The 25,706-nt window shown below is 41.9% G+C and overlaps 1 protein-coding gene across 3 annotated transcripts in view; it reads right to left on the reverse strand.

Annotated features, from left to right (window-relative positions):
- The window catches only part of BRINP3 (BMP/retinoic acid inducible neural specific 3), a 439,538-nt gene that overhangs the window by 52,790 nt on the left and 361,042 nt on the right, over positions 1-25,706 (reverse strand). For all 3 annotated transcript variants that reach the window (XM_045859062.1, XM_045859042.1, XM_045859052.1), the window contains 2 exons: positions 21,144-21,249; positions 15,979-16,215 (listed from right to left, as the gene is read on the reverse strand). In XM_045859062.1, the coding sequence (XP_045715018.1) occupies positions 15,979-16,215; positions 21,144-21,249 (343 nt within the window). The remainder of the gene's footprint in view (positions 1-15,978; positions 16,216-21,143; positions 21,250-25,706) is intronic.

A 25,706-nucleotide genomic window follows, 5' to 3' on the forward strand; every position in this document is an offset into this window, starting at 1 on the left:
GAGACCGAGTTATAACTGCTGTGTTATGTAAGGGTATAACACTGTTCCACGTGGTGTAATTCATTAAAGGAAATATATGTTTAAGGATGTTTTGTTTTGTTTTAAATCTGTCTTTGAGTCTTTAAAGGAGCATGGGGTGACGTGAGGATGGAAACAGAACAAAGAACATTTTTTTTAAAGACACATGTTACAGATGTATTTCTCTTTAACAAAAAAATCGGTTTCTTACAAGTTGAACGAACTAGATTCCTCTACAGCTCTGCACCCTCCTGGGAAGAGTTTGCGCATCCTAGGATGTTATCATCAGAGCTGGCTTGGAATTTAAAAACGCTGCGAAGTTCAAGCATTGTTTTAAAGATGGTTGAACAGATGTACTTTCTCCTAGGAGACGTTCTTGATAGTAAATACCTTGCATTTCATCTGAGAATTTCAAAATACAAGTACGCATTTTAACAGCAGTAAGATATCAGGAATGGAAAAAAAATGATCAAGGAGAGCAGCTCAGGGCCTGTGGGCGTTGTACCTGTGGCTGCTCTGACTGCACAACCCGGAATGCATCTCCAGCCGAAGCGCTGGTGGACACGTCTCACGGAAATAAGAATATCTGATCAGAAGGAATATCATATGGTGAACTGGCATTTATATGATAGACTGGTCTTGAGGGCATGTAAGTAGAACTGCTAGTTACATTATTGAGAATAATCCTTTCCAGAAAAAAAATATAAAATGTTAAAATGCTTGGGTGTACAGAGAGCATTTCAGTTCGGTACTTACTAAAAATAAAATGTGAATTAATGAAAACAAACTTATATGGAATAAGAGCTCGCAGTATTGTGTGCCTTGATGAAAGAAACCTCCACGAGAGTCAGGCCGTCAGGAGAAACCTTCCAGCTGATTCTGGTCCAGCGCAGAGCGGCTGTAGCAGGTGTGAGGGAAACAAACTTGACAACTGACAACAGGTGTTGAGCAGGACAATGCGGAGATCTGAAGCCGTAGAATGGAAATAGTAACAAGCCATATGTGGCCTATGAAAAGGAGACTCCAGGGTAGCAATAAATTATTTCACTTCCAATACTTTAAAAGCCAAATGGGGGAGACGCAAGGCTTATTACGTGTAGCCCCAGAGGTCGGCACTGATGTGAGTGAGGGATAAGTACTAGAGGAATTTGAGGGGAAATGTAACCCTATCTGAACACTGAAGTGGCCGCCGTCAGGGCATGTGAATGACTGAGACAGGAGGTGTGCTCACAGCGAATGGGTAGGAGATCCTGTTTGGTCCCTAACCCACGTATCTGACCCTGAAAGACTGTGATGCTATCAGGAGACTCATTATAGAGTCTGTCTGCCAAATATCCCCAAATACCATCCATCTCACAGCCTGGGCTTTTCTGGGCCTTCATCTAAATAATCTCACATCTCCATGCTTAGAGATCACTGGGAATAATGAGTAACTTCCCTTAAAAATAGCAGGGATGCTGGCCGTGTTTAAGAACGATCAGTTATCGGATATCAACATGCACTGGTTTGAGCTGGTTGTCTTCCTTCTTAAACCCAGGGACTGTGGCAGATTTTACATGTCTGCCCCAAGTCGCACCCTTCATCTGGCATGTTCTTCCCTGGAAGACCCCACCCCCACCCCGTTAACTTCAGAATGGCCTCATAGCTTCCTCGGGCCACAGGAGATTATTCTGGGCATTATGCATTTTCAGAAGCAGGCTGTGTCCCCTGTGGGGACACAAAGTGATGGAGTCAAAGGCGGGGTCTTGAGTACAGAGGAACCTCAAGGACAGTTATTTTCGAAAAGCCGGGTGCATGCTACCAGACTTTCAGGCACGTCCAGGCCCGGGCCTCCAGCCAAGAGGAGGACACAGCCTTTCCCTCCGACGTCCATGCTTTGGCTCCCGACCTTTCTCTCCGAACCCAGAACACAAGTCAACGCTGGAGCGGCACCACGCACGGGTGGTCCCTCCGGCGCAGGACAAGAGGGTAGGAAACAGCACCAGGCTAACAACTACCCTAATGCACCTGTATTGGGTGGATGAGTTTACCCGTGGCCTAGAGCAAGACTGTCCATCGCCTAAAATACCCAGTTACCAGATTAGGGCTCCATCAGGGCGCACCGCTTCAGGCACTGGGGTATACCTGGAGACACAGGGGCCCAGGACGGAATGCTAGGTACACCAAGAACAAGTGTGTAAGAGGCACACGCGCACTGCCAAAATGTGAAACTTTTCTCAAATTCCAGGGAAACCGGAGCGTGCTGCGTGACAAAGTGCTGCTGTTTGCCTTCTTCTGCCAAACTAACCACAGTCCACGCTAATGCTGCTGACCAGTTAGCGTCCAGTTAATAGGAAACCAAAAAAGGCCATTGTTTAGTCCATGGTATGATTGGAGTCCAAAAGGAGCTCAGAGAGCGCAACAATGGCGGGAATACGAAAACAAAGTGACGAGCAGTATTTACTGGAGAAAAAAGTTTGCGTGTGTTTCCGTGGGGGTGGGGGAGATAGAGAGAGAGAAGACCTGATCTACCAGCAGGTTATGTGAAAAACGTCTAAGATTTTTTAATACAACTCAATGTATCTGAATAATATAATATAGTTCCCAAAAAGTCAATGGATCCTTAGTCTGCATTATATTTAGAATAAGGGTAATTATTTAATTTTATTTAACATGAAAGAATCCATACTTACAGCACTGGGCTCTGTTTGGATCTGAATCCCGCTGACAAATTAAGATGATTCCAACAGGGCTACAAGACAGGTTAACGGTTTAGAACTAAGAATCGTTGAAGAGAGTGGGGCGATGGAGTTGACTAGAATGAATACACAGGGAGGGGTGAGAGTTTAGGCAAACACCTCTGGCTGCCCCATGGGGAAGGGAGCAGACAGGTGCATTAGCACAGAAAGTAAGACAGAGACTCCTGGACGAAAGTTAGAGCTGCCGATATTTTAGTACACAGCCGCATCATGCTATTTTTGCAGAAAAGTGAGAAATAAATACAATTTCAAAATGAACACGGGCCCTCTTATGGTTCTGGCCATTCAAACTCATTCTGTTGAGCTCTGTGGCTTGCTGAGCTCCCTGTCACTGGGAATAGAAATTAAATAATCGGCACTAAATTGTATCAAGCCGAGGATTCTCCACCAAGCAGGAGGTTTGACAAACTGCCCACTGAAGCACCTGTGATTTTGTAAGAGTTGGGGCGTGCCTCTATGCTTCAGTGGCGCCTGGGGACATTTGTCTCGTTATCCTGTGTGTGCTACCTCGCATGGCCTGTGCGACAAACTCAGTCAGCCTTCCTCAGGCGACACTTGCTCAGAGTCCCCACAACACAGCAAGCTGACAAGCTGACATGACGCCACACATTTGTTTGGCTGACAATGAACTTCCAGATCTCTCCACGGACACTTTGTCACCTCCTTCAACGAAGCACTGACTTTGGCCCACAGAAGGGTCATTTCTTCCTCACCGCTACCTGCGGAGTCATACTAGCAAGATGACAAAAATTAAACAAGACTCTCAGTGACAGGCCACTTCACCAAACGGTGATGCCAACTGCATGCCCGGGGGTGTCACTGTGAGAGGATGGACGAAGCTGAAGGGACACTGGTGACACCGAAGGAAAGAGATCCTCCTCTGCAAACAGAGAAAGTAACTGCTACAGGTGATCTGATGATGCTCCACGAATTTGCAGTGGTCTATGTATATAAACTCTTGAATTATTGTACCAGTAATGAACAAATAGGTTTTTAAAAGAAAAAAAGTCAGAGGTATATAAGTACTAGAATGATAATTAGGATTACAGCCTAGATTCCCAGCATCAAAAGTAATTAAAACCTTTCTTAAATGTAGGAAGATAATATGAAGTAACTGAGGCACCCTATATAGAGTTCAACTTGCTCTAAATAAAAGCAGCATCTTTTTTTACAGCTTTGAGCTGGCCACCATTCCATAATGAAATAAGCAAATGATGACATATATAACTCACGGTTCACATTTAGAAATATTCAACATAGGGAGTTAGTTATCAATACCATGTCCGTTTAATACACGCACACAATGACAGTGTCCTTTCCTGTGCCTATCTTTGTGCACTGCCTACATGTGACACCTGTGACAGTTATAATCACTGGGGGCTTACTGAGACCTCTGGATGACAGCAAGCCACCCTGCACGTGAACGTCTGTGGAGCTGACATGAATGATGGCGCACAGGGGAGGAGTCCCTTGTGTGATGACAGCCCTGCTCGGGAGAGCGCTGGGTATAGGGGAAGCGCCACACACTTCTGTCTGAGCGTGGCGCTTCGCTTTACCGTGTATTTGATGTGTTGGGCAAGTGACTCAACCTGTGCTAGCCCCGCCTTTCTTATCTGTAAAATAAAAACAAAACCAATCATAATATTAGTAGTTGCAGGACTGCTTTAGCAGGGGCGTCAAACTCATTTTCACCGGGGGCCACATCAGCCTCGCAGTTGCCTTCAGAGGCCAAATGTAGTTTTAGGGCTGTGTACATGTAACTGCTCCTTAACTAGGGGCAAGGAGCTCGGCGCTGCCACTGGGTAGAAACAAGGTGCTGGGCCAGATAAAACAAGGTGGAGGGCCGGGTTCGGCCCTCGGGCCTTGTGTTTGCCACCTGTGCTTTAAAGCATAAAGGACATAAGTTCTAGAATGTGTCCAAATGGCTCTTCTGCTTTCTACTGAATACATTCAATAGTAAATTTGGAATATATATCAAATATTTACCATGGTTTTTTAGAGGAGGTGATCAAACTAAAAGTCTTGTAATGCTACTTTTCAAAGTAGATTAATTGTAACACCAGTCTATTATTTTCCCTTATGGTGGAATAGTACAGTGTCATCTACCATGTCTGCCTAGCAAGTATCCAGGCATGTAATATAGAGACATGCATCGGAGAAGATACAGATACAAGAAACATTGTACATAGGATAATGTGTCCTCAGGCCCCTCCAAAGGAGGCACCTCGGGACCTCCCACAGTTCTCCCAGTCACCATCAGCTGCTCTGTCATATTTTCCTGAATTCCATTGATGGTCTGACATCTCTTCCCTTTCAAAGGTGATTTTAATTTGGGAAAAGCCAGAAGTAGCAGGGTGCCGAATGTAAGCTGTAGGGGGCTGAGTCACTGGGTGATCTGATGTTTCCCCCAAAAATTCTGCATGAGACGTGATTATGAGTGGGCGCGTTGTGGTGATGAAGCTGCCAGTCACCAGCTGGCCATAGCTGTGGCCTTCTGAATCATCCAAATTGTTTCTATGGAGGAATGTTCAAGCTTAACGTGAAATTTGATGCAGATTCATTGTTCTACTCGCTCAGTCATGTTGAAGGTGATGGGCACACAGTGCACATGCTCACTCAACGGCGTCTACCGCCCCCACTGACCAGTGCAGTGAAGTCGTCATTGTTCATACATGCACATTCCAGTCCACTCTCCTTGGCTGCCAGGTTACATCAATGCTGTGCAAGCTGTTCTCCTTATGTTAAAACTGGCTGGGCTTTTTTCGTCTGGACAGGGTTTGTATCATCAGCATAGGCTAAGTTTCCCAACGTATCAAACATCACCACGTTATTGTTAGGCTTCCACAGCAAAGAGTTTTTCGTGCTCATATCACATATCCATCCCAGGGTGACAGGGTGCTCCTGCCCATTGTCCTGTTCAGTGACACGAGGCGTCCCGCTCTTCACCACCTAGAACATCATCGATGGCTCTGGCTGACGAAGCAAACCTAACAATTGGGGCTCAGTTTGTAAAGGTTTCCTCTAGAAAATAACCAGCACTGTGTATTCCCACATGTCCTTCATCAGAATGAGCCAGATAGCCCTAGCTAACTCCAAGGGCGCTCCAAGGTCACTTTTCTCCTGTGCCCGTACGGATGAGAAGCAGCAATGTTTGCTGAAGCGCATGTACGATGACGTCATCTTACATATCCATTTCCTTTAGTTATCTGGAATTTTTTCTATACATTTTAAATAACTAATTTTAAAGATTTGACGACCCTATAAACATTTCACAGGATATACCTTGATTTCGTTCTAATTTCTATTAAGTTAAATGCTCTATTAGGTTATATATATGCACCCAAAAGCCTAGGTTCAAATCCCATATATTGATGTCTTGCTTTATCAGTGAAGTAACTGAGCAAGCACTTTGGGAGAAAGACATCAAAATGGACTGTGCACCCGTTTAAAGAGTACACACTCATTTGTTTTTGATTAGATTTAAACATGGAGGGCTTTCTCTGAAAATGAGTAACTACACCCACTTGTTAGTTTGTCACAGTCAGGGAAAGCCGTATAAAAATTAAATGTATATGGCACTAAAGAAGTTGACCACAGAGCACTCAAGATACTACTCAGAAGAACTTAACAAAGCCTATGTAACCATCACAAGATGATCGCAGCAGATGTGAATGCACAGCGTGCTGACGGCTGCTGCTACGGCTTCCTCGAGTTCAAGGGTGAAATGAATAACCACTCTTACCGAAATGGTCCGAACGGCCCCACGTTGTGCACGCAGCCCAGCAAAGTCACCACATACGTCCTTATTAGCCCGGCCATACAGTGACAAGTAACATTTCTGTGAATATACAGTATTATTTATCACCTTTCTTCACCATTGTTGATGTCCACATAAAAAAATCTAACAGTGAAACACTTAATCAAGTCCCCCTTTATGTTGTTTTTATGGTACCGAATCAATGTGTTGAAGGAATGCTTTGTTTCCGACTAACCTGGATAGCTTACCAAATTATGAGTTCTAATAAACTACACTGGGATAGCACTGGAACAAATACACACACATATATACACACACATGTGTGTGCACACACACGCACACATATGCATATGCACAGAGAGAGAGACAGAGAGAGGCAGCGGGAACTTTGCATACTAAATGCATTCAGGCTCATGGAGGGAGCTCTCCACCTTTGCATTCCGGTGTATCTGTCTCACCTATCACCTCATGGTTCATGCTCTCCTTCAGATCTGAGTGACAGACAAAAAGACAAAACAAAACATCCCTCACAATCCCTAGGTCGAAACAAAACAAAACAATGTAACACAGGGGAGAAGTGCTTTTGGTTCTTAGAACTGTTCCTTAGAATATGTCCGCGGCGAGACCCATTTCACCTGCCGTGACTTTCGGAAGGCACTGAGTGTGGCTGACGAAACCCAAGCCCGGGCTGCGCCTGGCCGCCCGTGTACTTTACCTCACTCATCAGTCCGTCACCGTGCACTGTGGTGTGCAATGGGTCCACTAACCATAGCACGGTTTACTCGCTCTTTGCAATGATGGAAAGAAACATGCCGTTTTCTGCCCTCAAGAAACACCGTGCCATTTTCAGACGCCGGGGACAAGGAGTCCTGATCTAGGGACAGGAACACACCAAGCAAACAGGAGCAGGTGGATGATGGCATTTGGCAGAAAGGCTTGGGGAGCTAAATCAGATCCTTCCACAGAACACCTGCTGGACACGCCACAGCCACCTTCTTTCAGGTGACGTTAGAAAATTAATTGACGTCCAGGACAAAATGTGGAGATGGCAAGGGTGATATTGATAATATATTAAATGCGATCTAGCCAGGCACTGGTGAATCAGAGCAAGGAGCCGTGCAAACCAAATTGGTTTTGAAATATCAGTATGGAAGCTGTGCGCTGTCTCATGCCGGGGAGCTCCATAAATTACGGTCGAGCCAGTGAGCGAATCATCACAGTAAATTAAAACATGCATAGATACTGTGAGAACCCTCGCTGGAGACTCGGTATTACGAAAAGATTATTTTCTTTCCCTCACGCCTATATTTTAATGATCTAGCCCTATAAAACAGCTACGTTATAAACATAAGCCCGTGACTGGCAAAAGCTTCACCCATGAAAATGCAACATTACACGTGACAGTTAATTTCAAATGAGAATTGCATAGCTAGTTCCTCCAGTCTAAATAAGGTAACTGAATGACAAATGAGATGGTAGAAGTTTTAAGAGATTACGTGACCTGCTAATCGTAAGCCATGATCGTATGGCTTGTTACTGATAAAGTTTTGTTTATCTGATGTTCAACTACTTTGCCTGTACCGTGGACTGAGTGTGCCCTAGTTCACGTAACACTATGTGCATTGCCTTGTCCTGGCTATAGAGCTTCAGGTGGCACCAGTGAAACATTCATTCCCACCTAAGATCACACGGTCAGATGACATAGAATACAGTATTTTTTGGTCGCCTGTTCCCAAAAGACCAACGATGGTGGGCACTTTGCTTATTCCCCAACATTCTGGATCCTTTTCCCTTCCAGGCATATGGGGAAATGGCATTTCTCCGGTTAGAAATTAGACACGATCTTAAAAAGCAACTGTAGTACATGCTTGGGAATTCCCATGAGAGCCCGTGACGATTTACCATTCTCCTCCCACTGTCTCCCTAATGGAGCGTCTCCAGACGGGGCCACTTCCTCAGCCAGAATCCGGGGTGAGAATGAGGCAGCCCGAAGACCCCGGCTCACCTGCATGGACTTGAGATGTGAGCAAGGCATGACCTCAGATGTGAGAGGTTGAGATGTTTGCTACTGCAGTGTCACCACGCTGGCCTTGACTCAGACAGAAGCGAGAGGCGGGGCCGTGCTGCCGAGAGCCAACGCCGACAGCTGCGACCCTGAGCTGGTGGGTTGTGGAAGTGCGTAGGCCACTCTGCCGGAGGCTGGGATGACACCAGCCCACAGTTAAGCAGCACTGGGGGTGAAGATCATGCACCCAGTAAACGCACAGTGCCAGGGAAGAGGTCAGAACAGAGAATGCTAGCGCTCTTGTGAACGGCGGCTCCCAGCAAGGCACGACAAGGCGTATGTTCCCTCTGTCACAGGGACACACTTTTCCAGGTGGAGGCCGACTGGCACCCCATGTCTTGGACTGAGGAGACAGAGAGAAGACTCAGCCGCCGGCTCACAACGGACAGTGGTCAGAGGAGAAACTACACTGAACTGTGTGTGTGTGTGTGTTTTAATACATTTTATTGATTACTCTATTACAATTGTCCCATTTCCCCCCTTCATTCCTCTCCACCCTGCTCACCCTCTCCCACGCACATTCCCTCCCTTTAGGTCATGTCCATGTGTCGTAAGTTCTTTAGCTTCTACATTTCCCATGCTATTCTTGCCCTCCCCCTGTCTATTTTCTCCCTGCCATCTACGCTACTTATTCTCTGTACCTTTTCCCCTTCTCTCCTCCTCCCACTCCCTGTTGCTAACCCTCCATGTGATCTCCATTTCTGTGGTTCTGTTCCTGTTCTAGTTGTTTGCTTAGTTTGTTTTTGCTTTTGTTTTAGGTGTGGTTGTTCATATTTGTGAGTTTGCTGTCTTTTTACTATACATGTTTTTTATCTTCTTTTTCTTAGATAAGTCCCTTTCACATTTCATATAATAAGGGCTTGGTGATGATGAACTCCTCTAACTTGACCTTATCTGAGAAGCACTTTATCTGCCCTTCCATTCTAAATGAAAGCTTTGCTGGACAGAGCAATCTTGGATGTAGGTCCTTGCCTTTCATGACTTGGAATACTTCTTTCCAGCCCCTTGTTGCCTGCAAGGTCTCTTGAGAAATCAGCTGACAGTCTGATGGGAACTCCTTTGTAGGTGACTGTCTCCTTATCTCTTGCTGCTTCTAGGATTCTCTCCTTCATTTTAATCTAGGGTAATGTAATTATGATGTGCCTTGGTATGTTCCTCCTTGGGTCCAACTTCTTTGGGACTCTCTGAGCTTTCTGGACTTCCTGGAAGTCTATTTCCTTTGCCAGATTGGGGAAGTTTTCTTTTATTATTTGTTCAAATAACTTTTCCTCTTGTTGCTCTTCCTCTTCTCCTTCTGGTACCCCTATAGTTCGTATATTAGAATGTTTCAAGATGTCCTGGAGGTTCCTAAGCCTCTCCTCATGTTTTTGAACTCTTGTTTCTTCATTCTTTTCTGGTTGGATGTTTCTTTCTTCCTTCTGGTCCACTCCATTGATTTGAGTCTCAGTTTCCTTCCCATCACTATTGGTTCCCTGTGCATTTTCTTTTATTTCACTTAGTGTAGCCTTCATTTTTTCATCTAATTTGTGACCAAATTCATCCAATTCTGTGAGCATCCTGATAACCAGTGCTTTGAAGTATGCATCTGATAGGCTGGCTATCTCTTGGTTGCTTAGTTGTATTTGCTCTGAAGCTTTGATCTGTTCTTCCATTCGGCCCCCTTTTTTTTGTCTTGATGTGCATGTTAGGTATGAGGTGCAGAGCCTTAGGCGTTCTCCAGGGCAGGGCAACCCAGTCACTGGGTTGTGATGCTGTATGTGGGGGCAGGGTCCGAGAGGGAACAATGGTACTTGCTCCGCTCTTTGTCAGATTTCAGCCCCTTCCTCTGCTTCCCACAAGCAAACTGGGCCCTCCTGGTGTTGATTCCCGTGTGGGTGGGCTTGTGCATCCCGTGGGTCTTTCCAACAACCTCTCCTGTGGGGCTGGGAGTCTGTCTCTCCCTGCGCCTCAACCCTTACAGGTGTTTTCAGTTGGTGTTTTGAGGCTTTATTTCCCCGCGCTGGGAACCTGGGACCCCCAGGTCAGTCAGCCGCCTGGCAAGCCTTGCTGGGTCTGCCAGCTGCCACCTGCGTACCTGGGGTCCCCCAGCCACCACTTTGCTGCAACCCTTCTCTGCCCGGCTGCCTGACTCCACCCCTCCTACCCGTCTGGATGAACTTGTCTACTTTAACTCCTTGGTTGTCGGACTTCCGTACAGTTCAATTTTCTGTGGGTTCTGATTGGTTTCTTTTTGTTTCTAAATTGTTGTTGTCCTTATTTTGGCTGTGCGAGGAGGCACAGCATGTCCACCTACGCCTCCATCTGGGCCGGAAGTCCCGAGCCGTGTGTTTGATGGTGCCGTGGTGCAGCCTTGTCTGGATGGCACGGCTGGCTCTCCACTCTCTGTGTCTCTGTGCGCACTCTCACTCACACACTGCCTGCTGCCCCTGGTGTTTGGGGAGGACTTTCCTAAATGCAGATGCCTCCTCGGTTACGATAAAATGACAGATACATACTGGTCTTTCCTCAACTTCTATGAAAATATCTTTTAGATATGTTAATCATTTGCCTTTCAAAAACATTTCAAGTTAAATTAAGTATTGAAAATAAAACAAAACTCCATCCCAATTTGCATTGTCCATCTAGCGGAATGGGTACGGATTTCAGGCATATAGGTGAATACATACAAACTACTGTTTGTTGTACCTGAAAGTCAAGGAGACACTGAAAGGGTATGTTGCACGTAAGGTACCGCTGCTCCCCCGCCCCCTGGGAAGATGCAGTCCAGTCTCCTTGCCACCAAAGCGCCGAGTCTCCACCGACAGGAGCCCGTGGGCGGTGAGAGACTGGTTCTCCAGGCAACGTCTGCCTCACCACTTCTCCTACTTTGTGTGTCTCTGTGAGGCCCCCAGAAGCTTTTTATTTCTCAAAAAAAAAGCTCTGCTCAAAACTTTCAAATGTGCTTTTCCATGCACGTCACTAGTTTTGAGAGGAGTCCAGTAAAAATAGACTATCTCACATGTTGTTCCGTTCCAAGTGCGGGTAAGCAAATGTGGTTTCCACCCAAAATGTACTAATAAGAAGTTTGAGTTCAGTCTTTAACTTTCTGTGCAATGAAATTTTAAAAAAGACCCTGAATATTATCTGGAACGATATAAATACAGTAAAATGCACATACAATAAAGTAGACTGGTCTTCTTTAGACTCAGAGGACTTTCAGAAACTGGGCGTACCAGCCAGCCTCTAGATCAAGGGACCATGAGATTTTCGCTCCAAAGCACTTTCCCCAGACCCTGAACCCTCCTCCCGGCCCTTTTGTAAGCAAAGTTACCGCAGTCCTCACTTGGAACAGTATCCATGAACTCTGCCTGTTTTTATTCCCAATTTAAATGGGAACACATCCATAGTGTGCATACTTTTGATTCTAGCTTCTGTTGTTCAAGGTGGTAGTTGAGAGATCCCTCTCATTCTGGGTTGGGCATTTCCTTAGCTTTATAGAATTCCGTTGCGACTTCTTTCTCTTTTTTTTTTTCCTTCTTCTTCCTTGGCCGTGGGCATTTCGGTGGTTGTAACAGCCAGAATATTAAGAATCATGTTACTATAGACATTCTTGTACCTTTTTGTATTTTTGTCGTTACAAGCATGTACATATTTCATTTGCATTTTCATCTAGGAATAAAACTGCTGGGCCATAGGATATACTATTTTTGCCTCTGGTGGATATTAGCAAACATTTATTCCAAGAAGGAATTAACCCACATCCACCATTATTATGTGAGAACTGTTGTCATTCCAAGCTCTCCCTCCACTAGTGTTTCAATGTGCTTCTGGCACGTGGCTGTGGAAATTACTTTGTATATTCATCTTTTTTTAAGGGAAACTTGCTAAATTCACTTACTTGAGAGCTTATTTTTAAAATTTCCAATGTATATACAAACATACCTTCCCTGAAGATGCTAATTTTACTATTTCTTTCCAATGTTTGCAAGTTTTATTTTTCTTTTCTCTTGCCTAACTACACTGATGAGAACCTTGAGTACAGTTTTCAACAGAAGTTGTGAGAGTGGACATTATTTTTCTTGCTCTCAGAAGGAAAGCTTCCAAGTTTTCACAATTTTACATGTTTTTGTAGAAATCCTTCATTAAAAGGTAGAAGGTTGCATGTATTTCAAGTTTGCTCAGAGACATATATTTTAAAATCATAAATGTATTTTTAAAAATTTACTGAGATGGTCAAATGATTCTACTATAGTTTCCATTTCTGATGTAATCTAATAGATATTTTTAAGCTTAAATAATCTTGAGTAAATTTCACCTTTTCATAATGTATTATTTTTATACATTGTTCTCTATATATTAATAATATTTTGTTAAATTTTTACATTGCTAATCATATATGATAGATTGTTTTTAATTTCCTTATTCTATCTCTGAAAGAAATTTTTTTAAGGAATCATTTTAATAACAGATACATTTTTCCCAAACATAATAACTTAGATCTTTCCATCTGTTTTTCTGTCAAGTTTGGTAAATTTACTTTGCTTACCCTTGGTAATTATTAGGTTTATTAATCTTTTCAGAGAACCAGGATTGGACTCTGTGGAATTTTTTCTACATGCTCAATGCTTTCAATTACATTAATTTCTGCTGTTATCTTTGTTCTACTTCTCTAATTAAGTTCTTTCTTTTTAAAAGGTTTGAAGTAAAAGCTTAAATAATTGATATCCAGGTTGTTTTTTTAAAACAAACATATCTTTACATAATAAATTTCCCCCCAAAGCTATTCATTACCCGCATAACACAGTTCTGATTTGTCCTCTTTTTATTTTTGCTCAGTTCACCATATTTTCTCTTCTTGTAACTACTTCAACTTAAACTTTTGATTTAACTTCTTTTTTTACTTCTCCTTTATAGTTTATTTAGAAGCTTGGCACTTAAATTTTAGGCAGATGAAGTTTGCCCATTTATCTTCTAGTTTAACTCCATTTGATTTCAGTTCAATTCCACTGTGGTCTGAAATGTGTTCTAAATGACTTCAATCTTTTCAGATTTGTTCAGGCTTACTTTAAGATCCAGCATATGGTGAAGCGTGGTAAATATTCCATGAACACTAGAAAAATAGAAATTGTCAATTTCTTCTTGTTGTTTAGCGCTCTATTTTATTTTAGTCAGGTTGGTTAATTTCCTTTTCAGATTCAAAGATCTTCAAGGATATACACTTTCTTCTTTCATTTATTTAAAGAAGAGTATTAAAATCTCACTCCACGGCTCTGTGCGTGTCTTGTGGTCCTTGTATCTCCGGCACGTTTTCCTTCGTGGTTTTGGGGGCTCTGCTATGTGGTGTTAACCCAAAGGGCCTGGGCATTCCCCTTAGCTTGATTAGCTTCTAAACAGATTTCTTTCTGGCTGCTGGCACCTGCCTCTCTTTTCTGCAGAAAACCTGCAGGAGTCCATTCTTTCTCTCTTCCATTAAGGTGCAAATCTTCCACAGAGGAGAAGGGCTTTCTCACAGACCCGAGAGCCATCCGCCTGGGTCGGAGGGGAGGGGACATGCATCCCCCAACCTCTCTGGGAGAGAAGGAGTCTCACTTCAGGAAGGATTCCTTGGCAAACACAGGTGGCCTCGTCACATCGAGCTGGCCACCCTCCCGTTGATGTCCTCTCGCCCTTGCCCACGAGTTAACCCCAGTGTTTTAAAGATTCCCCCTGCCTTTTGCTTCACGGGAATCCAGCTCAATCTCTCTCCACTATTTAAGTCTTTCCTTAATTACAACAGTCTTAATAAAATCTTGTCTGTTTAACAGGAGCGACTCATAGAAATTAATAATTATGATACTTATTATGATATATATTCCCATTGCATTTACTACTTTATTATTATGGGATATTCTACTTTCAAATAATGTATCTTGCTTTAAAATTTCATGTAGTAATTTTTGGCCAGTATTTGCATTGCATATTCTTTTCCACCCTTTAACCTCAATTTATCTACATCCTCAGCATGTTTCTATGAAAAATCAAATAGTCCTCTAATATTATTGTTATTATTATCATTATTATTATTTCACCTAGTGCTGCAGTATTAGTCTTTTATTTAGAACATTTACTATAATAAGAAAAATATAATATTTAATAAAATGATCATTCCAGTAAATTTATATGTGACCCAATACAATTTATTAAGAACACAATCCAGACCTTTCCCGCTATAGTGCATTTATCTGTGTGAACCAGACGGGTCTCCCTGCCCTTTGCTTTACTGTCTTGTTGTGGAGTTGTCCCGTTTCACAGATTCCAAATCCCTGGTGAACTTTTCAATCTCTTCATCTACTTCACATCCTTCCTTCATTTCTTTGTACATTTAAAATATGATCATCTGAACATTTTCTCTACTGAGCTCAATATCTGGGTCAGCTTCACCTAGTGAAGGATTTGTTTTGTCTTTGCTGTTGGCCATAGATCTTGCCTGCTCTCATGTGGCGTAAACTAGGATTTCGTGACCTTCATATAAAAAAAGAAACTACAGAGGTTTGAGAAAAAGTTCCTCAAGAGGCTCCTCTCTTCATATTTCCCAGACACTCTCAGAAGTTGATCGTAGAATCTGTTCCACTGGATGAGGAATTGAGCTGTGTCAGTGTGAGCTATGACTATATAGGACCCAACTGACCTCTCTTTCTCCCTGTTTTTTAGGGTTTCGCCTTCCGGGCTGCCACGTAAGGACCTGGTGAGCATCTGCTCTTCTGGCCTGTATCACTGCAGGGCATACACATCTACCACTCAGAGGTTTTTAGTTCATCTCTCAGTCATTTGCCACGGAGAAATTCAAGACAACGCAAATGTCCTACAGAGCAGGCTGGCTGTGCACTTAAATCCCCTCTGCCTCCATCTTCTCAATTCAGTCTCCTGGGACCACAGAACATTTGTTTGGTTTCTCTGCCCCAGCATAGCGACATTTTCCAGGGGCTAATCCTCAGCTTCTAACTTGGCCCTGAATTGATAAATGCGTCCCAGGGGAGAATATGTCACAGAAACTCACTGTCAGCTCATCATTCTCTCTGGGGTTCTCTATCCTTGCCTATTTTATTTTCAAGGGCCCACCCCATACCCACAGTTTTTATTTCTTAGGCACCCAACGGGTCAATGAGGTAGCAGAAATGTCTCATGATAAATTCTTGTACTGAGAAAAGCAAAACATGACTTATACATGAGCTCAAAAGCAGGCTAGGTTCTTGTGTCCATGGTACATAGCAATACACAAAGCACCAAGTATGCTTTCAGAATTTGAAAGGATAATAATAAAAAGAAATCAAATGAAATCCCTTCCGAGAATGTGATAGTTCCTCCAAAGCGGTAAAATGACCTTTTCAGTGTAGTCACTGATTTGGCGAAGATGAAGTGTTATGCAGAAATCTGTGTCTTACCCGACTCCTCAAAGTCGCCGTTGTAGGCCTTCCACGTCTCAGTTATTCGAAGCAGGTTCTCTTCCATGGCCTGAATGTCCATGGAAGGGCAGTTGCACTCTGGGAATCTGGGGCCACACTGACACCAGCAGTCATTGTCCTTGCAGACGAATTCCCCCTCGGAATTGCAGGCGATGTAGCTCAAGGCTGCCTGTACAAAACGCTCCTGCAGGTAGTCTGGGAGGAGAACTTGTAGCCCTTAAAGAACAAACACACAAACAAGTTTGCTTTGATAAAGAAAAAGAGTATAAGATATATTATTATATATATTTATACTCAAAAAAGTTCAAAAACTCAATACATCAAGTTATGGATTGATGCATATTGAAAACTATCACTAGAAAATTACCCAAGTCCACAAATTTACAAATATTTATAATTCCTTTCAATGTATGCTGACTCCATGCACTGCTCAGGAATCCCAGAGCCCTACTGTTGTGGCTCAGTTGGTTGGAACGTTTTCCTGTAAACCAAAAGGTCGTAGGTTCAATTCCTAGTCAGGGCACATACCTAGGCTGAGGGTTTGGTCCCCAGCTAGGGTGTGTGCAAGAGGCAACTGATCGATGTTTCTCTCTCTCTTTCCCTCCCTTCTTCTCTCTCTAAAATTCAATAAACATGTCCTTGAGTGAGGAATAAAGAAAAAAGAATACCAGAAACTATAGACGTGTTTAATCTCTCAGACTATCTGATTTTTTAAAATTTATTTGATAGGCTCTCTGACTTCCTTGATCAGCATATTTGGTTGTTTTTCCATCACGCAGATAGAGCTAGTCTACTTTTGAAAAGACAGGCAAGCATTGATTTTGTGCCACCTGATTTCAAACAATTTTCAATATTTCCACTTTTTTTCAGACTATCACCCCACATCCACATAAATGTCATCGTACAATGGGCTGGTGCATTGATGAGTGAGTTACAGAAGGCTGCTGCTAATGCTTATCTCGTGGCATCGGCAACACGTGATTTATCTCTCTGTTGTTCAGGAGGGGTCACGGGGACTGACTACAGAAAGCAGATGAGCTAATATAGCCATTTCCAGTTCATTTCCTCGTCAGGTGTTAAGACAGCCCGAGTGATGCAGTTCATTACTTTTCTAATGCAAGTATAGGAAAGTTGCTCTCTCTTCAGAAAAAACATCAAAAATGAAAATAAGACCAAGGGATTAATATTTAGGGATCTCTCCTGGTTTTAGATGTATTACGATATTTCAGGGAAAAATGGAGTTTCAATTTTAGCATTTCTTGCTACACAGAAAAATTGCAGAAAAAGTCTAAACATTCAAAGTAATCAGTAGATAAAAATAAACATAATATTAAGGAAAAATCTGACCAATACATAATTGCTATTTAGCACCAAATTGGATTTTTACAAATTTTATGTTTTTTTCTAACAACAACAACAAAAATCAATACTTGACTCTTAACAATCATCTGTGAGGTTCACTTAATAAAAAAAAAGAATTAGCATTTAGGGAAAAATTACTTTGCATATATCTTGATAATTATACCTGTTTCATTCTTTCATATTAATTCTCCCATGCTTTGGTTAGGAAAAGTATTCTTAGGACTTATTAGGCACATTATTACTTACTTTTATTTCACCTAAAAATAGAACATTAATTGAATGCCTCCATTTGGAAGAGAATCGCTAAGCCAAGTGCAAATATGAAATGACTGAGACGTATCCTTGTTCTACAGGTACTTGTAATATATTTAGGAAAAACGAAAGACGTATATAATAATATTATACAATAGTACTTAAATAACTAGTAGAGTTGGAATACATACAATTAACTAGGTATGATATATAGGCTAAGCATTATACTATGTTCATAAGATTAATAAGACTTTTCATTAAAAAAGACAGACTGGGACATAATTTGACACGTGCTTGTCTGGCAAGATAAAGAGTGAAAAAGACCAGAGGACCAGTGCTTGCGATGCTTCTGTGCTCATGCTGTTAATTACTTTATATGCACTTTTTTGCTAGAGATATAGATCAATGTAAATTGGTTTAATACAAATCATTTCCTACTTTTCATTTTTATATATGTCAGCTCTGAGATCATTTCTTCCCATGATATAGTAATAGATAAAACAGTGAACTAAAATTTTATAACTCCATATCATTCCTTTTTTACTAAAAGTAAAAAAATATTGCACAGTGATGCATCATTAAAATTTATAGTAAATATTCTATATGGCAATAGCCTTGTACTATGTCAATTTTATTGAAATGAAACATTAGAAACCAACTGATCTGCGAGAGTATTTGTTAGTCAGTTACATGGCTCATTCACTTTCTCAATTTCTGGGAATTTTACCAAAAGTTACTATTAAAATTTAATAAATGACTTCTAATTACTTCTACTACCCTTTGACTCAAAGGTACCTTCTGTGATTTGTGAAATTCATAGGAGCTGAAAAAACTGGAATATCATTAATCTTAATATATATATATATTTGCTGATACTTTCTTATGAATTAATTGTTCTTTGTCATATATTAAATCAATGTTATATCAATAATTTGGAGGGGTAGCTAGAGCTCTCTCAGTTTTTGAAAGCTGTCTGCTCTGTCACCTAATTGCACAAAGCCAGATTTCAAGGTCAAAGCAGCAAGTAACTCCAGCTCACTCGCTGCCGGAAACCCTCCCATTCCTTTTGTCTCCAGTCCAGAGTGATGTGATGTGCAGCAACCAGACATCTCACTTCTGAACGCTGATGCTCACGGAGATGATGAAGTCATGAAGTTTTGTTCTAAAACTGTTGCCTAATGCTGTTACCGCCAATAATTCATACTGATGCTTTCTTTGCTCTGATAAAAAGGCTACTTCAGGAGCCATTCATTTTCCTCTACAGGACAATGAATACGGCTGGAAAGAATAAGGCCGATACTAAAAAACCGTCTTGACTCCAGACTCCTCTCAATAACGTATTTGAATTCAGAAGCTCTCTGAAGGACCAAACACTGATTCTACTACTTCACCTCGTGTGCTTCATTTCAAAACACAGCACAACCTACACAAAGAAATGTATATACACCTGTATCATCAATGTCCATCCGTATCCATCCATCAGTCCCTCCATCCATCCATCCATCCAGCCAGCCAACTAAGAAAATTACCAACGAACTATAAAAAATGCAAAGACCTGTGATGTACCTTAACTAAAAAAATTCTTTGGAAACACCTGGTTTTCCAAATGCTACAAACAATAACCCATACTTTTGTATATGCTAGAAAGAAATGTATTTATGGTAACATTGCTCCTGAATGAGTGAATGCTTTGCCTTCTGCTTAGAGTAAGGAAGCGAAGGTATACTGTTAATGGTGGGGTCGGAAAGGTGAATCAGCATGATAATTGGACTCTAAGTGCACAGGCAAATGAAATCCGAGAGAGGGTACGTGAGAAGTCCCGAGTGTCAACACTGACTTTCAAAGGCTGTCTCTGGAAAGGTCTTTGTACCAACAAGGGACGCAAGCAAAGCTGCAACAGACAATTAAACATATGAACCTGGCAAACAGAAAAGGTGAAAGGTAGAGATGCAGAAATTACATAAATTGAAAAGAATAGAAATATAGTTAAATAAAGGGAAGTGTTGCTTCCTGTATTCTTGGTGTTTTTTTTTTCAAGACATTCAGGTGACTGAAGTTGTGTGTGTATAATATAATATTCTGAAAACTGAACACAGTGATTTCTAAACAGTAAGAATCCATTAATTGTGCTAATAGATTTTAAAAATAAATTGATTGAAATAAATATAAATTTGATATAAATTTTAAAAAAGATTTTATTTATTTACTTTTAGAGAGGGAAGGGAGGGAGATAGAGAGAGAGAGAGAGGAACATCAATGTGCGGTTGCTGGGGGTCATGGCCTGCAACCCAGGCATGTACCCTGACTGGGAATCGAACCTGCGACACCTTGGTTCACAGCCCAAGCTCAATCCACTGAGCTATGCCAGCCAGGGCTGATATACATTTTTGTGTCCTCTTGGATGAAAGTTCATATTCTCATGGAGAGTTAATCCATACGTGTAAAAAGGAGTAAGCAGTAGAGGATTGCAAGTAATATTGTGTACTATATTCCTATTTAGAGAAAAATATTTCAATTACTTTAAATCTAACATTGATAATTATAAATTGGATAGCATTTAAAGTTTAAAATTTTAAAGTACTTTCCTTGCAAATTTTATACAATTCAAAAGGAATGGCATTCATTTATTCCTTACACTACATTTAAATGAATCAAAGCTGTTAACATTTTTGAAGATGGAACACTGAGAAAGAATGGTACAATTTCCAAAACTTGTATGCATCTCTATCTAAAACTGAATATGGTAAACAGAGATTTAACATATGCAGTTAGAAAAGGTATACTAGGAAGAACAATCCAGAATTACTCCTTTGATCTGTCAACATGATTTTAGCAATGTACTATCACAAAGATGTTTCTGAACTTCTTCAAACTAGTACATATTTATTCATGACCTTTCCCTGCCTATTTGAATGAGTATGATGCATCACATAAGCATTTTGAAAAGAGTATATATTTGTCAAAAGTTATTATTTTTAAAATCCCCTATTAAATTATCCCAAAAATGTAGTAATAGAAAAAGATGGTAATTACTAGCCTTATCAAATAATCTATATTTATAGTGGAAACAATATACATATCAAAATTTTGTTAGTATGTTCTCAAGTACATTTCTGTCAGAAGACAAATACAGCCTTGACCACCATCTATGTTTATATTTCAAATGTCAACAGTTCATGTTCCATGACGCATGAATACAATTAGGAGTTTTCCCAGAATCTATACAGAAAAATTCAAAGCTCAGGCAGACCTTTGAAAAAACTGCTACTTACTGAGACAGTGATTACTGTGGGAAAGTCAAACACTATCATGATACATTTTCCACTGCTATGGATTACGTGATTTAAGAAGTAAATTGAATTTTGACATTTTCTTCACCTGGCCTAGAATGTTTCTATCAGTTAAAACCTTAGGAAATTGCCCTTTTATGAGAATTTCAACAGCCTAGTAGTGCACACGTGACTTATAATAGAAAGAAGAAGAACGCGATCACAACTGGATAGAGAAAGAACGAGATTCTTCCTACGTACCTTGCAACTGAATCTTATTCTCCGGACTCTGAACCAGAACAGAGCTGACAGAATCTAGGTTGTCATAGTTACTGCAGCCGAGAGGACCCGTCCGTGTTTCTGTTACCTGGCAAAAAGAAAAACATCAACTTGATTATTTAAGTCAGACTTTACCATGTTTCTTGGGGTTCCACGTAGCTGTCACACCACCGAAGACTCCAGGGCCTCATACACAGCAACAGGGCACACACCTACACACAGAGGAGGCAACTCTCTTTGTCCTTAATTCCATTTTTCTCTCCTTGGGCCAGAAATACATCTTCTGGCAAATAATGCAAGCCCTCTTTTATCCAAAGCATTACCCATCTAAGGTCACTGATGTCAACATAAAGTATGACAAGGGCAAGCAGAAAGCAAGTTTTGACTCTATGTATAAGAATTGGAGCCCTGGCTGGTGTAGCTCAGTGGATTGAGCGTGGGCTGTGAACCAAAGCGTCGCAGGTTCGATTCCCAGTCAGGGTACATGCCTGGGTTGCAGGCCATGACCTCCAGCAACCACACTTTGATGTTTCTCTCTCTCTTTCTGCCTCCCTTCCCTCTCTAAAAATAAATAAATAAAATCTTTAAAAAAAGAATTGTTTTTTGTTGGTTCATCTTTCCCCCAATCAATCAGAACCATCTACCATGCTACTGTCTAAAAACTGATGGTATTACTTTATTTTTCGACTTCAAAATCAGCTGGACATTCTTAGTTCTAATTCTTTGCTTCTACAACATACTCCTCGCACACCCCACCACTCCCCACTGTGACTAATTGATTTTACCTATCCTCAAGATCAAGCTCCTGTTCAAACCCCCACACAGCGTAGCCCCTTCATGATTTCCACTGGTATCATTTCACCATTTGTATAAAGTCATGCTTTGCAGTACACAGCCTTAGCACTTAATTGTGGAATCACATATAGACAGATTTTCCCACGGGCGTCTTGGGATGGACTGAGTGAGGTGATGAGGAAGAGTTGAATCCATTACGTGAGACTGGAAATGGATCCTGAGGGTATATTTTTTAACCAGGCATATTTTAGAGCTGAGGCATTTTGTGTAATCTTTGTGTTTAAAAAAAAATTCTCCTCTTGGCAACCAGAATATTTGCAAAACATAGTGCAGATCATGCCATTCTGGCATTCACAACCCCACATCGGCTTCCCATCTCTCTCAGGGTAAAGGCCAGCCCTCCCTAAGACAAAAAAAAAGCCTTACTATCCCGCTTCCTGTGTTCCTCTCTGAACTCCCTCCCCTGCTCTCTTCCTCGTTCCCCTGCCCCAGCCACCGCCCTGGCTTCCTTCTGTTCTTCCACCACACTCGTTACCCTCCTGTGCCCGAAATTCAGACTCCTGGTTCCTGCAGCTGGTGAGCTCCTCCCCTATTTCCGAGCTCACCCCTGCACTTCCTTCACATTTTTGTTACAGGTCTCTCCTGAGAAGCAGGGGCTAACTTGTTAAAAAGGAATACACCCTCTCACACTCCCCTCTTCCAAACATCGCTGTTTCCTTTTCTCCCTATCTTGTTCTACTTTTGCATAGCTGTTAGCATCTTCTAACACGCTGCCCAAGTCACTCATTCATCATGACTGCTGATGAGCCCTCTTGCGAGAATGCAAGCTCATTAAGTTCAGGGGATGTCGTCTATTCCAGCGGTGTTGAACCAGCGTGCCGCAAGAAATTTTGAGAACTGCAATACCTGCCTGTTGAGTCAGGGACGTAGACCTCTTTTCCCTTAGACTGTCAGATACAAGATAAATACAAATTCAGGCAACAAAATAAATGGCCAGCCCAGAGTGTCACAGCCTTTTGCTTCCCCATCTCTATGTATTTGTTCCCGTCCCCTTTCCAAACACGAACACGTGTGAGTGTGCGAACACCTGCTGTTCGGGACCACCCTCCATTCGCAGCACCAAAAAGTCATGGACGTTACATCTTTACAGCCCCCTCCTTCTTCAAAAAAAAAGGATTGCATTCCATTAGCTTCAGAATTATATTAGGTTATATCCAAGGAGCTTTTGAATAATTTTGTATCACCACTGATTATATGTGGAAAACAAGAGAATATGGGTAAGGACAATACAGCTCATTCAGTCTTTGGCCCAGAGAGAGAGCCTTCCTTCTGGGTGTAGTGATCTCTTCCCGAGACCCGCATCTCCCCTAGATAAGGCAAAATAAGCATCAGCATGTAAGAGGAGAGGTGGCCCGCCCCACAGTGTAGCAAGAGGAATGCACGGAGGCGGGGGTGAGGGGACCGGTGGGATGTGTCATTAGCACGCACACCTGGACAAACCGCATCACCAGCTGTTGCCTACCATCCTTAACTTGGACCACATTTTGCCCCTATTTTCCCCAAAACGCCTTTCTTCCAGAAATAACATTTCTGTTCTTTAATCACTTAACACTCATTGAAAGCTCTTTTGGTTTGTTAAGAATAACACTAAACTAGAGGACATCAATCATATTGGCTCATATTGCTGTTATGATACGGCGTTTCCTCGTTCAGTATAAAGACCGATCATTGTTTGTGAAATAGAAATAAAGACACATTACTGTATGAATTTTTCCTCAGAAGTCATTCCTTTTACTAGTTCTTTCTTTATTAAAGTTATCTGTGAACATACTTGCAATTCATGTACGCAACAAATGGCTCATACCCAGAATGCATGAAGAACCCCAGTGAGTGTCTGGTTTCTGGCTCCTCATGTAAGGAGCTTGGAAGTTGCCACTCAGTCCTACAAATCAAAGCCTGAACAGACTGAAAGACAGCAATTCTTGAGTCTGTGAGAGATGGGACACAGGGTAACCAGATGCCCCCTCCAATCCTGGGCGGACAGACAGGAGATGACCAGGAGTCTCCTCTGCCCAGGGCTGGGACTCCAGCGCAGAGGCCTGCCCCACCCCCATAACCCGACCCGTGACCCCTGAGTTGCGGGAGGGTCCCTGTGGATTCGTCCCAGGTGGTTCAAAGCCCCACAGGACCCAGTCCAAGGGAGGCCCCCTGCTCCCGCTAGGGCCCAACCAGGTTTCCACGGTACATGCTGAAGGAAAAGCCCCTCTTGCTTTCCACAGGGGAGAGGCAAAGAAACCGTTTTTAAATACCGCAGGGCACTCTGTTCTTACCAACGCCAGCCTGCCCTCAGGGGAAACCAGCTGATGGACCGCCCTCTGGGGTGTTAGCAGAGCCTGAGGACCTGAAGGAGGACCCCTGTCCCGGCCCCCACTAGCCGTCCTGTGCAACCCAGGAGGGCGTGCGGGGTGAGGGCGGGTAGATGGTGATGGAGAGCAGAAAACTGAGGGTCTCCTAAGCAGACACAGGCGCATGCCGTGAGCAAGAAAATATACCAAGAATTAGGATACGAAAGCCCTTCTGATCTTTTCATATCTCACTGATTTATCTTACCATAAAGTTTCCTTCCTGTTTTATTACGGCAATTATAAAATTACTTCACCATCACCTCTTACCATTTAACGTCTTTGTGTGTTTAACTCTAAACTCTCTGTCCAGAAGTACATACAGTACCTGACACATGGTAGGAATTCAGTAACCGTGAACTAAAGTGATAAACATTTAATTGTAGTTAGAAATTCTTTATTACAAAAGAACGCTCAAGTTTACGGAGCACACGCTTTGGAGAACCTCTTGAAGGAAATGCAGCAGGGCCAGCCTATATAAAACTCTGCAGGTCATCTGGCTGCACCCTGCCCTGCCCCCGCCCCAGTCTCACAGCACGGCTGCGGTGCCTGGAGCCCAGGGAGGCCCCATCCAGCTAGCTTGGCGTCCTGGAAGGGAAATGAGAGCTGCGACTGGGACTCGAACTTCCTGGCTCATAAGTCAAATACCCACTCAAGAAATCGTACTGGCTCTCTAATCGCTATGCGTTAAGTTTTTGAAACTTTGCTTGCTTTGATCAATCTCATGCAGCCCCATTCATTCCGTCTCTGTCTTTCTCACACAATAAATTTACAGTAAAGCACAATTTAATTGGTCTGGATTGATGTGTAAGTCAATTAAAATGGTGTAGCATCTTGGGTCATTGTCATGAACAATAAATGTTGCTATAAATGTGCTTGTTAATATACCTTGATTGAAGGCCAAATGAACTGGATTTTATTCCAAGCATTAATGTATTAGTGCCCTGAAATAGAAAAGCCCGTACATTCTTACATCACTCTACACTAGGCTTCTAAAGAGTGAAATACAAGTGATGGAGAGTTTCTATTATTCCTAAAATAGCATGCATGTTTCTGTTCTTATACATGCAGGATCTTTTATAATTGTATATGTTTGAAGCTATCAAACTAAGGAAGATATTTAGAAAATGTTGATATTAAAAGAGAATATGTTAAAATTAACATGATAATTATATCATATGATGAAGCTAAAACAATTATATGTGACTATATAATAAGTATATATAATAATTATATGGCATAAATTATGATACATATATAATTATATTATAATTATAAATTACTTTTACTAATTAGAAATTGTATAGATCTATCATCTGTTTCATATGGGAATACTGACTTTAAAAAT

Source organism: Phyllostomus hastatus, unplaced genomic scaffold (genome assembly GCF_019186645.2).
Source record: "Phyllostomus hastatus isolate PE091 unplaced genomic scaffold, TTU_PhHast_1.1 phas_contig_148, whole genome shotgun sequence".
Classification (NCBI taxonomy): Eukaryota; Metazoa; Chordata; class Mammalia; order Chiroptera; family Phyllostomidae; genus Phyllostomus; species Phyllostomus hastatus.